The sequence below is a fragment of the Pelobates fuscus genome, chromosome 7, assembly GCF_036172605.1.
Source record: "Pelobates fuscus isolate aPelFus1 chromosome 7, aPelFus1.pri, whole genome shotgun sequence".
NCBI lineage: Eukaryota > Metazoa > Chordata > Amphibia > Anura > Pelobatidae > Pelobates > Pelobates fuscus.
The window spans coordinates 126528158-126541641 of NC_086323.1; the positions used below are offsets into that span (position 1 = coordinate 126528158).

General features: G+C 40.5%; 1 protein-coding gene across 6 annotated transcripts in view; it reads left to right on the plus strand.

Annotated features, from left to right (window-relative positions):
- The window catches only part of SEMA3B (semaphorin 3B), a 47274-nt gene that overhangs the window by 25569 nt on the left and 8221 nt on the right, over window positions 1–13484 (plus strand). For all 6 annotated transcript variants that reach the window (XM_063426575.1, XM_063426579.1, XM_063426574.1 and 3 more), the window contains exons 3-12: window positions 660–817; window positions 1224–1286; window positions 3192–3311; window positions 4282–4375; window positions 5173–5292; window positions 5893–6035; window positions 6628–6745; window positions 8042–8111; window positions 10501–10645; window positions 11393–11612. In XM_063426575.1, the coding sequence (XP_063282645.1) occupies window positions 660–817; window positions 1224–1286; window positions 3192–3311; window positions 4282–4375; window positions 5173–5292; window positions 5893–6035; window positions 6628–6745; window positions 8042–8111; window positions 10501–10645; window positions 11393–11612 (1251 nt within the window). The remainder of the gene's footprint in view (window positions 1–659; window positions 818–1223; window positions 1287–3191; window positions 3312–4281; window positions 4376–5172; window positions 5293–5892; window positions 6036–6627; window positions 6746–8041; window positions 8112–10500; window positions 10646–11392; window positions 11613–13484) is intronic.

Genomic DNA, 13484 nt, shown 5'->3' on the forward strand with positions numbered 1-13484 from the left:
CTATAGTGTTCCTTTAACCCCTGAAGGACCAAACTTCTGGAATAAAAGGGAATCATGACATGTCACGCATGTCATGTGTCCGTAAGGGGATAAAGAGAATGCTTACTTTATTTACTGACTGATGACTGCTACCTGTGATTGGGTAATTATGGTAATCAGATGTTTGTTAACTATTTTGGCTATGAAGCGCAACCATCCTAAAATTTTGGTCACCAAGGTTGGGCTTTATCTTGCTGAACTGATGCAGGAGATAATCATCTCCCCATTTATTCCAGTGTGATAGTAGCGAGATAAAAATTGTTTATGCTTAGCTGATGTAAAGAGTGAGTGACAAGCTCGTTCTTAACTTAACATACAGTAATGTTTTAATCTCATACAGAGAAGTTCAGCTATTTATGTATAAGCTATACAACTAATTTATTTCCAATACAATGCAAATCTTATTTGCACAAGATGAATGCATAAACACATTTTGAGTTTGGCCAAAGTCTGCTTATTGAACTCCAGTAAAATGATTTAGCTTAGATATCTCTACTTACTCACCAGGTTTTGTTTTTGTTTTTTCTCAATTTAACTTTTTCCCCTCCTCATTCATTTCTATTTTTCCACCTGTCCTTTCGCACTAACTCCCTTTTCCCCATTTTATCTCTCCCCCATAGATCTGGTAACTCGCGATGGACTTGTGACTTTCACAGTAGAGCGTTCTTGCTGTTTTCATGCACTCTTACTGGATGAGGAACGCAGTCGTCTTTTTGTTGGGGGGAAAAATTATCTATTGTCTCTAAGCCTTGACAACATCTCCAAAAATAATTTGACAGTAAGTTTGCATTTTAGGTGGTAGCCTTTCCACTTTAGTGCCCTTTGTCTACAATTAAAAGGGTTAGTCAAAACACTATAACTACTTTGCATTCCTGAGATTGGCTTATAGTGCCATCAATTTGTAAAATCACTGCTGCTATAAGATGGCCCACTATGGCTATAATATGGGATAAGAAGAGCCCCTATAGATCAGACGGAGATGCTTATGATTGGAGTGTCACAAAATGGTTTGGGGCAGGGGTCGGCCTGCAACTGCAGATGGACTCAAAGGGCATTCTGTGGATGGTCCAAGGGATGTACATTTTCTATATTTTTTATTTCATTTTTAATGCATTATATATAAAATATAATTAAAAAATTGACCTAGACAGTCCCTTTGGCAAATGTACATGTTCTATTTTCAGATTCATTGGCCTGCACTCGTGGATTGGAGGGAAGAGTGTAACTGGGCTGGAAAAGACATAAATGTGAGTAAATTCAAACTCCAAAACGATTGTATTGTAGGGGGGAAATAGTTTTTTTAATTTGCTAAGTGGGAACAAGTCTTCAGTATTCTGCAAGGTATATGAAACAATCTCACATTCCTCCTTGATAGTGAAGAAATCCCCTTTTATTACACTAAAGCACCCACCAGCAACATTTCTACCACCAGTTTAGGAAACTCTGTGAAGTTCCACTTTATGAAATTCTAAGAATTCTGTTGCAAATTACACAGCCTAACTTGAAAGTGATCTGACTCAATAATCCGGCTTCTGCATTACATTATTGTATCTCTAATCGCATACCATTACTAAGTAATGCTGTGACATATATGGAGACCCAGCCCTATCCTGTTGCAAGCATCCTGATCCCCTGGAAAAAGTATAGTTTGAATGCTCACAAGGTCACCTAAGGTGACATACCCCCTGATGATGCTTTATTGTGCTTATGTTCACACCCCGGGTTCCCAGCATGCATTGTTGGTATAGGGCCTGTTTGCTTTCTGAGCTGTTAGCGCATGACACATATTCTTCAAGGGTCAAAGGCTGTTGCCATCCAGGTAGCGTTCAAATAAAGGTGTGCGTGACATGGAAAGTAGAAGACGGAAATTGACAGAAGAAAGAACATAAAAAAAGCCAATAATTGCAGGCAGAGAGAAGGTTTACTTATCCTTCTCCTTCTACGCAAAAGCCTATAACCATGTAATTATGGTACGCATATCTGATAGAGAGGCTGCACTGTGAGCTATATAAAAGGTGCTGCAGTACTTGGGTAGAAGAGTACTGAATACAATTCGTAGTGCTAGTGTCGATAGGGTTCTATATGCCAGCAGAGATTAGCATTTGTCATTGATTTAATACACTCCTTGGAGTATGAGTAATCTTTGGACAGCAATCCAGGTATGTGTAGGCAGAATCAGTATTTTATTCCATATGAGTAATCAGGGGAAGGTGCTTTGTACAAACATATTTCTCGTACTGGGAAAGAATCAATTTGCCCAACTTATTTTAACACTCCCTATGTATAAAACACCACCATCGTGATTTAATAGGTTTCCTGCATAATACACGGCCTGGAAGGATAGTCTATATGCTTACTACACTTTCTATAACAGGTATTTGCTACCCATACTCTAAATTTCCATTTCTAACTAAGCATAGATATTTAGAGTAAACAGTACACATTATATTCTTTTTCCCTTATTTTTATATTTATCATAATATTTAAACTAAAAACCATGAGACAGTACTCTCTGCAGAATGTGTTACAGGACAGGACTACCAGCAGGTTACAGATCAGTTATAGCAGATAGTTGTAATCCCTGCAGTATCACTTTTCAAATAACATTTCCTTCAGTGTTTACATTTAAGGTTGCCTACCCCAGCTCTAAAGTATAAATTAAGTAGCAGGGTAATCGTGCAGTTTATGGGGAGGAGCAGAGAACACCTAATCTGCAGTGTGATTTAGCAGAACCCAGTGCAATGTGCTGATGTATGCGAGAGTAAGTATTTACTGTGTGATTTAGCAGGGGTTACATTCCCTGCAGGCGGGTAGCAGTCTGTTAGCAGAGATTTGCATTGTTATCAGTCAGAGCTAAGCGTTCAGGGTCAAGTGTGGGGGTGTTGTGATTTTGTGAATTCTAGCCTGGGGGGTGTGCCTGCCCCATCCACCCCTTCTCATTTTGAGCCTTGTAATCAGAAGGTCTCTCCATCCCTCTTGCAGCTATGCCAGATATCAGGAGTTCTCTGTGTACTTGAGCAAAAGAGATGGGGGAGGGAGAAAGAATAGAGTTTGACGAGGGACAAACAGAAGGGAAGGGTGAGGAATTCTAATAAGACTAAATAGTGCTCAATATCTGACATTACAATCCCTGATTTCATCTCTCGTTACAGACTGACTGTATGAACTATGTCAAAATCCTGCAGCCATATAATCGCACCCACCTGTACACATGCGGCACAGGAGCTTTCCACCCAATATGTGGATTCCTTCACGTGGGACAGCGCTCAGATGTAAGTGGAACAGAATATGGGAGGAGGGTACACTAAACGCCTAAGGGCTAATTCACTAACCACTGAATGGTGGTCTATTAAAACGTTAGTAGCAAAATATCTTTCTGGAAAAAAAACTCTTCAAATCCTCTACAGTTACAGATTGACTATTCTAGCCTAGATTTAGCAATTTGGTTTTTAGTTCACTTGAATGCAGTTGAAAGAATCACTCCAGATGCCATATCCACTGCAGAGCGCTCTAGTGGTGATGATGGAAGAAGTGCCTTAGCACCCCTTAACCCAATTTAAGTGGTCAAACCGTTTGCCAAAGTTTTTTCTTATCTGGGCCTCACTAGGTACAACTCCTAGCTCTGAGCTAAACCCAGTGGTAGCTTCCTTGCGGGGGCTGCGCCAGGGCACTCCTGGCACCATCACTACTATAGAAAGCTGTAGTAATTATCATCACCCCCTCCCACCAAAAAATTGACATTTAATAAATATAATATCTTAATAAAATGCTCATAAAGACTGTGCGGGAATTCCACTGATACTCCAAACATGTCAAAAGATATAAGACAAAGTGATGGCTACCTGTGCTTGACAAAAGGCAGAGCTACCTTCTGTCAAGCCTTGTCGAACCCTCAGCCGTCACTAGTCATGCTGAGAGGAAAAATACTCTTTCTATAGAGGCTTCCATGGGCTCGTTGGATCTTCTATACATGTCAGAGTTGTACTCTCGCACAGCACAGACGTCATTTCCTGGTAGATTAAGCTCCAGGATCTGAAGAGGACCTTGTGGAACAAGATAACTGTGCCCACGAGGGACAAGATCAAGGTAGTAAAAACTTAATTCCTTGGCACCCTGCAGCCACCATTGGGGGTGAAAGAGCCACTTTAGTAAATAAACCACAATTGTCGGGATTAATGAATGAGCTAATGGCAAACGGGCAAATTGTTCACTAATCTAATATGGATAACATGTGATTTGCAGGATTCAATATTTAAATTGGATACCAGACGAATAGAAGATGGGAAGGGACGCTGCCCTTACGACCCTAAACACGCAGCAGCCTCAGTGCTTGTGGGTAAGAATAAACAGTCCAACCTTTTGTGCTTTCATATTCCTTACATATAGGGTTGTCAGATGCACCATGTTTCCCCTGACATATATTACTTTTACATGTTGATAGGCAGCAAATGAAAAGTGCTTCCCTTCAGTGTGCAGACGTCATGCAGAAGGGAAAACAATCATCACATCAAAGTGGTGCCTTTGAGATTAATTAGAGGGTTTCTCCAACCATTTTAGCTTTTAATAGAATAATCCCATATTGGCACCGCCCACAAAAGAGAACCTCAAAGAGCATTTTAAATTAAGTTATCACTTACCTTAATCCTGCTCGGTGCAACCCTATCTGACATCACAAGAGCCACACCTAAGTCCAATATAAAGGTTTCCCTGAGCCAACAAGGGGAAGGAGGGAAAGGAGAAGGAGGGTGGGCAGAGAATAAAAAATGGCAGGACAGAGTTCAAGTGTGCTGTGGGTGCAACTGGCCCCTGGCACACATTTGCTCATAACTATGGATGTGGAGTGTTTCAAGCTTAAACACTGCACATCCAGACTCATACCATCACGAACACTTCAAAAAGCAGAAGTGGTCATGGTGGTTAGAGTAAAACTTTAAAAATATTGCACAGGGCAGTATGTAGAACTAAAATAGGTACAGGATATGGCAACCCTAATTATAATGCTCTGATATGCAGCCCTGAAGTCATTCGCAACTCTTTTTGTACACGGACTGCATTGGGCAACCGCTGGAAACATATGCGACCCATCCCATTAAACATTTAGTGCTCTTGTTTTATTTCTTTCTTTTATCTCAGGAGAGGAGTTATACTCAGGCGTTGCTACTGACCTCATGGGCCGGGATTTTACCATTTTCCGAAGCCTGGGAAGACGACCCTCCCTGCGTACAGAGCAGCATGACTCTCGCTGGCTAAATGGTTAGTATAAACCTTGGTCCCACTCCTTCCAGTACACAGCTGCCACCTAGTGAAGAATTTAGGAACGCTTTTAAAAAAAAATTGGCAAAAAACATTTAAATTTATATTATAGTATATAATAATGTTGTAAAGTACATTTTTTTCTGATGGGTTCATGTATGGTTTACACAGTTTTCCATAGTTTTAACAAATTACCAGCAGTTTTATAGCCTTGAAAAGAACCAGAAGTTTGCAATTTGGTTTTCAATCCACCTCAAAGCAATGTCCGCAAAATTCATTAATTGTCAAAATAATCGCTTAACTGGTTTCATCATATGCAGAATTTATTGTTGGGCTGAATTAAGTGACAACTACCAGATCTTTAACAGCATAGTAATCAGATAATAAGAGCAGAATAATTTATCCGACTTGTACATTGTTTGAAAGGATACCAGGGATAATTACAATTGTACAGGTTGTTGAGAAGTGGTTTTATAAACTGATAGCAATAGGAAGGTTGCAAACAAACTTGTATTGTCAGAGAAGAGTGATAGAGTGAGATGGCTAGAACCTGTTCATTGATTATTCGTTACGAGGTACACTGCTTTTTTGTGTCCACAGAGCCTAAATTTGTGAAAGTTTTCTGGATACCCGAGAGTGAAAATCCTGATGATGATAAAATCTACTTCTTCTTTCGGGAGACACCAGTAGAGGGTCTGGGAGGAATAAAGCAGTCATATGCCCGAATTGGGCAAATATGCAGGGTAACTACATAAACAGCACCAAGAGTCTATTGATCCTATGCACACTTTCTCTTGTCTCAAAGCATACTGTAAGCATCATAAATAATATAGCTCACTTTCCCAATTTTGTGTCAAATCCTTTTTTTTTAGCAGTTTGACAAAAAAAAAAAAAAAAAAACAGGACTCTCCAGCACCTTTTCACCGGATCCTCAATTGCAGTTTAGCGAATTTGTAATTATGGGTTAGAATGAGCCAGAACAAATTTAGATGGCAATGTTAGGCTGGGAGTACTGAGCTAACCAAACACATTACTCCCAGCCTATCATTGCCATCTAAAGCTCTCTTAGCCTATCAATGTCGTCAAATGCTTGTGGACAAGTTGTAAGCTAGCCAAGCCTCAGGCACAGTGGACTAGGCTGCAAGTGTTAGGAGAGCTCCAGGCTTTATCAAACTCTCCAGAATGATTTTGCCCAAATTAAGGAGTGGCTCCCATCACCTATATACACCATACCATACAATAATCTGTAGTGTTTATGGTGCTTTGAGTACCTTTTTACTGTTGATGCTTTTCCACCCTAACATTCACATAACACAACCCTTTTGACTTCCCTAGAATGACATGGGCGGTCAGCGGAGCTTGGTGAACAAGTGGACAACATTTTTGAAGGCACGACTTGTATGCAGCGTGCCAGGGAATGAAGCAGGAGGCGACACATATTTTGATGAGCTGAGTAAGTATGTTTTGCCCTTTTTATGAGATCCTTCCTTACTAACATAAGCAACAAGGAAACTAAGATAGTTTATTGCAAATTGTTAAAGCTGTAAAAAAAAAAAAAAATGGGGGGGAAAGAAATAGGAGTTAAATGAACATGTAACAAGCTAATGATGGGAGAGAGGTAACTGGAAAATAAAATAAATAAAATAAAAACAAGCCTGTGTGTTATATAAATACCCATACATTATGTCTCTAGTCTAAAAAATATAGGCCAACTCAATGAGAACTACTAAGTTTAAAGTTGAAGAAAATCATTCTTTAGGTCCCCCCCACCCTCAGGGTCCCACTCCCGCTGGGCTGTAGGGGGCTGAAGGGGTTAAAACACTTACCTTTCTCCAGCGCCGGGGGAACTTTCATCCTCCTGCCGACATCAGCGCCGACGTCAGCAGCAAGAGCCACGCACGCATTCAAACCGCCCATAGGAAAGCATTTCTCAATGCTTTCCTATGGACGTCCAGCGTCTTCTGATTTTCACAGTAAGAAGCGCGGAAGCGTCTCTAGCGGCTGTCAGTGAGACAGCCACTAGAGGCTGGATTAACCCTTATGTAAACATAGCAGTTTCTCTGAAACTGATATGTTTACAGCAGGCAGGGTTGAAACTAGAGGGACCTGACATTGAGCTGAAGTGGTCTGGGTGCCTATAGTGGTCCTTTAAATGTTTCATAATTCTATTAAGTCATGGATATTTATGATAGGATTTCACGTCTAGGCTACCGCTTTGCAAGAGGTGTGAGTGAAACATAGCTCACATCTAAAATACCCATATAGAAACTTCAGGTAAATATATCTTTTGACCTATACATTTGCTATTTTACTAGCACAATGCAGAGATATAATCAGGAGTGTGAGAAAACTCCACACCGGTTTATGCAAATTTACTGTCGTGCAACATCCACAGATCTTAAGTAGGACCTGGGAAAAGTCTGCTTTGGGCCTAAAAAAAAAAATCATGTTTCTGCAATTCTCACAGAACTCCACGTTCAACACACAAATGAGCATAAGAAGGGATTGTGTTTGGAGTGCACCCTCTTCATTTCGCCAGTTACCCCATTCATTTCTGAAGTCACCCCTAACAATGGAGCACTGGAAACTGTACATAGTTGATTTATGGTCATTAGTCTTTTTGGATCACAACTCATGCTTTGGTTCAAAAAGCTATGGGTGATGTACATGAAACATAAATTTGCCATAAATCTATAGAGAACAATGCTACAATAAAGTGTATTAATACCTACTGTCTTCCTCTTTACAGAGGATGTATTTTTGTTGCAGACTAGGGACAGGAGGAATCCACTCATATATGCGCTGTTCTCCACATCCAGGTGAGAAAGTTTTTCCGTGAATGCATGCCTTTAATTGTGATTCAAGGTGCTCTGTCGGCTAACTCCAATTAGCTGTCAGCAAGGCCACCATCAGAATTTGAACGCTTATACTGTGGTCAGGGGCCTGATCGAGCCCAGGGCTCCTCTTGGGAATTCTTTTATGCAATGTAGTCTGGCTGGAGAGATAGAAGTATGCTTTCCAAACAAGACAAAGTTTAAAAGCCACGACAGACGAAGTCCCTGACTCACAACAGACTCATGTAGCATCACTGGGACCAGGAGAAAGTGATTACAGATCACTTCCTCCTGACACACACAAAGTATCGTGGAGAAGAGAATGCTACGAGTGATCTGCAGCTGCCTGCTTCCACAAGATCCCAGGGAAGCCAACCTTCTGCACACCTAGTATGGAAACAAGAGGGTAGCTAAAATATGCCGCAACTGTTGTGTGTGTTTGTATGTGCATCTGTGTAAGTGTGGCAATGTATGACTGTGATTTAGTGTGTGTCTTGATGTATTATCTGTGAGTGTGTATCAGTATCAGGTTTTATGTTGGGAATGTATTCTGGAGGTGCCAGGGAGTAATGTCTGCGTGATGGGAGCAGGGAGTAATGTCTGCGTGATGGGAGCAGGGAGTAATGTCTGCGTGATGGGAGCAGGGAGTAATGTCTGCGTGATGGGAGCAGGGAGTAATGTCTGCGTGATGGGAGCAGGGAGTAATGTCTGCGTGATGGGAGCAGGGAGTAATGTCTGCGTGATGGGAGCAGGGAGTAATGTCTGCGTGATGGGAGCAGGGAGTAATGTCTGCGTGATGGGAGCAGGGAGTAATGTCTAATTGATAAGAGAATAGAGTAATGTCTTTATGATCAGAGCAAGGAGTAACATCTTCCTGATAAGAGCTGGGTGTAATGTCTCTATTTTAGGTGACGGGCATAAAGTTTGTGTGTAAGGTGAAGGACGTATTGTCTGCGTGATATGAGCATATTGATGTGTCTATGACTGGTGGAGTAAGCAATTCTTTCTCTGTGTTAGGAAGAAGTAGTTTTTTTTTTTTTTTATGCATGTTTGGCACATGTCCTTGTTCAAAACTGGAGAATTGGGGGGGGGGGGGGGAATTATGTTATGTCTGGATAAAAAGTAGAATTTATATCAAGTTCTTTTCCCATAAGATACAGTAAATGTAACACATTTTTATTTATAATTTGTATTAATAGTTTATAATCATTAAGATAAAAGGCATCAAATAAAAAAATTAAAAATTAAATAGCAGAATGTTGGAATGGAATTAATGTTTTCCTGCTCTCGTTTTAGCATCTAAGATTTGTTTTATTACTGGACAGACCATTGTTGATAACTCATTTAATATTGACAGATATTTAGGAAAGTTGAACATTGAACATGAAAACCTCCATACACTGTGACAAGTATTAGGCCAGATACTATCAAGGTTATTCACTAAACTGGGAAATGACAAGAATTGTAAATGTTAAAGAAACCACTATAGTCACCTTAACAACATTAGCTTAATGAAGCAGTTTTAGTGTATAGATCATGCCTCTCAGGTGTTTCTCACTTTGTTTCTGTTTCTGCAGCCCTTGTCACACCTCCGCTGGCTCTGATTGACACAGCCTGCATGAAAAGAAAACTGGTTTCACTTCCAATCAGATGTAATTTACCTTGAACAATAGTATCTCTTTCTCCGTAAATTAAACTTTAATCACATACAGGAGGCTCTTTCAGGCTCTAGCAAGCTATTAAAATAGCACGGGATAAGACAATCTAATTCAAACAGAACTTGCAATAAAGGAAGGATAAACATTAGATGACTCTTTACAGGAAGTGTTTAGGAAGGCTGTGTAAATCACATGCAGGGAGGTGTGACTAGGGTTCATAAACAAAGTGATTTAACTCCTAAATGGCAGAGAGTTGAGCAGTGAGACTGCAGGGGCATGTTCTATACACCAAAACTGCTTCATTAAGCTAAAGTTGTTTTGGTGACTATAGTGTCCCTTTAAGGCAAATTCTTCAACTCATTTATTTTACCAGGGCAAATTGTCTGTGATATAGGAGCAGGGAGTAATTCATGTCTGCAAGTTAGGAGCAAGAAGTAATATCTGTTATAGGAGTAGGGAGTAATGGCTGCACAATAGGAGTAGGTATTTTGGGCTAAAGTCTGCAATCGCATGACCATGTATGTCATTTAAAGTTCAACATTCTGCAGTCTTAAGTATTTTGCATGTTGTGAAATACAATGAACCCAGTTGACCACTTTCTGAGTGGTAGGTTACAATGGTTTTATTTGGTTACATGGAATGTGTAGGAACATTGTATATTAATAGAAGTAATTTTGATTAGGAGAGTTGTTATACATGTATCAATATTTTTTCAGCTCAGTGTTTCGAGGCTCAGCAGTCTGTGTCTACACAATGAATGATGTACGAAGATCATTTTTGGGACCTTTTGCTCACAAGGAGGGACCCGGCTACCAGTGGGTGTCTTACTCAGGACGAGTACCCTATCCTCGTCCAGGGATGGTAAGTGATTACAGGGAACCAACTAGGTGGACCGAGTGATGAATAAGATATAAAATGAAGACTTAGAAGTAGCACTGAAAATAGAGTTTGGGTAGAACTGGGTAGAAGTAAAAACAGTGTAGCTTAGAAAAGTCGTAAAACAAATCACTAGTAGCTCCAGTAGATAATTAAATAATACCTGACCTCAGGTTACTGGTGATAATTAGCTTGAGAATTACGGTCTGTATTTTATTTTAAAATATTAATGATCCCCCAAAACTTATTTGTTTGCCACTACTCAAAAACTAGTGTACTACGTTTGCAGAGAGTTAGGGTTGTTTTTGGCACATGAAAACACTGCTGTCACTGAGCTCAGCTTCTTGGAGTCATGTCAAAGCATACCTACATCCAGTAAGATCTCCCAGATGAGTTAATTTATGAGTTCTTAGCAGTTGGTTACAATGTGAGATATTGTTTTTAATTCAGTCTCAAATTATGTAATTGCTAACCTTGGTGTGGCAGCTGTTGTGGACAAATGGTTTGCTGGGCATTGTGCCATACACACGCCAACTGTAGCTGCAAGATTTTAGGGATGTGTTATGATCAAAAACAATAAAACTAGGGGAAAAAATGTGGATTTTTAAAAAAAATGTATTACTTTTATTTCTTTAAGTTAGAACCATTCTCTAATAATTAAGTGGGAGATCAGAAATCAGGAGGGACAAGAAATTTGCTCAAAAACTGTAATTTTTTTGTACTTACTTGCAGTGCCCTAGTAAGACATACGGCAATTTTGAATCAACCAGGAATTTCCCAGATGATGTCCTCCAGTTTGCTCGAAATCACCCTCTGATGCACTCTCCAGTGGTTCCTGGGTCGGGACGGCCTGTCTTTTTGCGCAGCCATAGTGAGGTCGCTTTCACTAAACTCACAGTCGATAGAGTAACAGCTACGGATGGAGAGTACGACGTTATGTTCATGGGAACTGGTGAGCAAGATCTGAGAGTTCATAGCAAGAAAATAAGAAAAGTATGGGGAAAAAGCAGGAGATATGTCAGAGGGATCGAACAAGATGGCAAAAGGCTGGATTATAGTATCAACATAAAGAACCTGCAGTCAAATGGTCTCATTCAACCTGTACAAACTTTATAGTCTTTGAAAATATATATCACGTCAAAAATACAAACAGAATAGTGCTATCATGAAGATACCAAGCAACGTACATTTTTACATGTATAAAGGCTAATTATTTATGCATTTTCAGGTGATGGCAGCCCCCTGGATTCATATATATATATATATATATATATATATATATATATATATATATATTATTATTATATATACACACACACACACACACAGTATCTCACAAATGTGAGTACACCCCTCACATTTTTGGAAATATTTTATTATATCTTTTCATGTGACAACACTGAAGAAATGACTCTGCTACAATGTAAAGTAGTAAGTGTACAGCCTGTATAACAGTGTAAATGTGCTGCCCCCTTAAAATAACTCAACACAGCCCTTAATGTCTAACCCATTAGCAACAAAAGTGAGTACATCCTCTAAGTGGAAATGTCTACATTAAGCCCAATTAGCCATTTTCCCTCCCCGGTGTCATGTGACTCAGTGTTACAAGGTCTCAGGTGTGAATGGGGAGCAGGTGTGTTAAATTTGGTGTTATCACTCTCACACTCTCTCATGGTCACTGGAAGTTCAACATGGCACCTCATGGGAAAGAACTCTCTTAGGATCTTAAAAAAAGAATTGTCGCTCTACATAAAGATGGCCTAGGCTATAAAAAGATTGCCAAGACCCTGAAACTGAGCTGCAGCACGGTGGGCAAGACCATACAGCGGTTTCACAGGACAGGTTCCACTCAGAACAGGCCTCGCCATGGTCGAGCACGTGATCAGCGTCATATCCAGAGGTTGTCTTTGGGAAATAGACGTATGAGGGCCTCCAGCATTGCAGCAGAGGTTGAAGGCATGGGGAGTCAGCCTGTCAGTGTTCAGACCATATGCCACACACTGCATCAAATTGGCCTGCATGGCTGTCGTCCCAGAAGGAAGCCTCTTCTAAAGATGATGCACAAGAAAGCCTGCAAACAGTTTGCTGAAGACAAGCAGACTAAGGACATGGATTACTGGTACCATGTCCTGTGGTCCGATGAGACCAAGATAAACTTGCTTGGTTCAGATGGTGTCAAGCGTGTGTGGCAGCAACCAAGTGAGTAGTACAAAGACAAGTGTGTTTTGCCTACCGTCAAGCATGGTGGTGTGAGTGTCATGGTCTGGGCCTGCATGAGTGCTGTCAGCACTGGGGAGCTACAGTTCATTGAGGGAACCATGATTGCCAACATGTACTGTGATATACTGAAGCAGAGCATGATTCCCTACCTTCGGAGACAGTATTTCAACATGATAACCCCAAACACATCTCCAAGACAACCACTGCCTTGCTAAAGAAGCTGAAGGTAAAGGTGATGGACTGGCCAAGCATGTCTCCATACCTAAACTCTATTTAGCATCTGTGGGGCATCCTCAAACAGAAGGTGGGGAGCACAAGGTATTTACCATCCACCAGCTCTGGGATGTCGTCATGGAGAAGTGAAAGAGGATTCCAGTGGCAACCTGTAAAGCTCTAGTGAACTCCATGCCCATGAGGGTTAAGGCAGGGCTGGAAAATAATGGTGGCCACACAAAATATTGACACTTTGGGCCCAATTTGGACATTTCCACTTAGGGGTGTACTCACTTTAATTAATGGCTGTGTGTTGAGTTATTTTGAGGGGACAGAACATTTACACTGTTATACAACCTGTACACATACTACTTTACATTGTAGCAGAGTG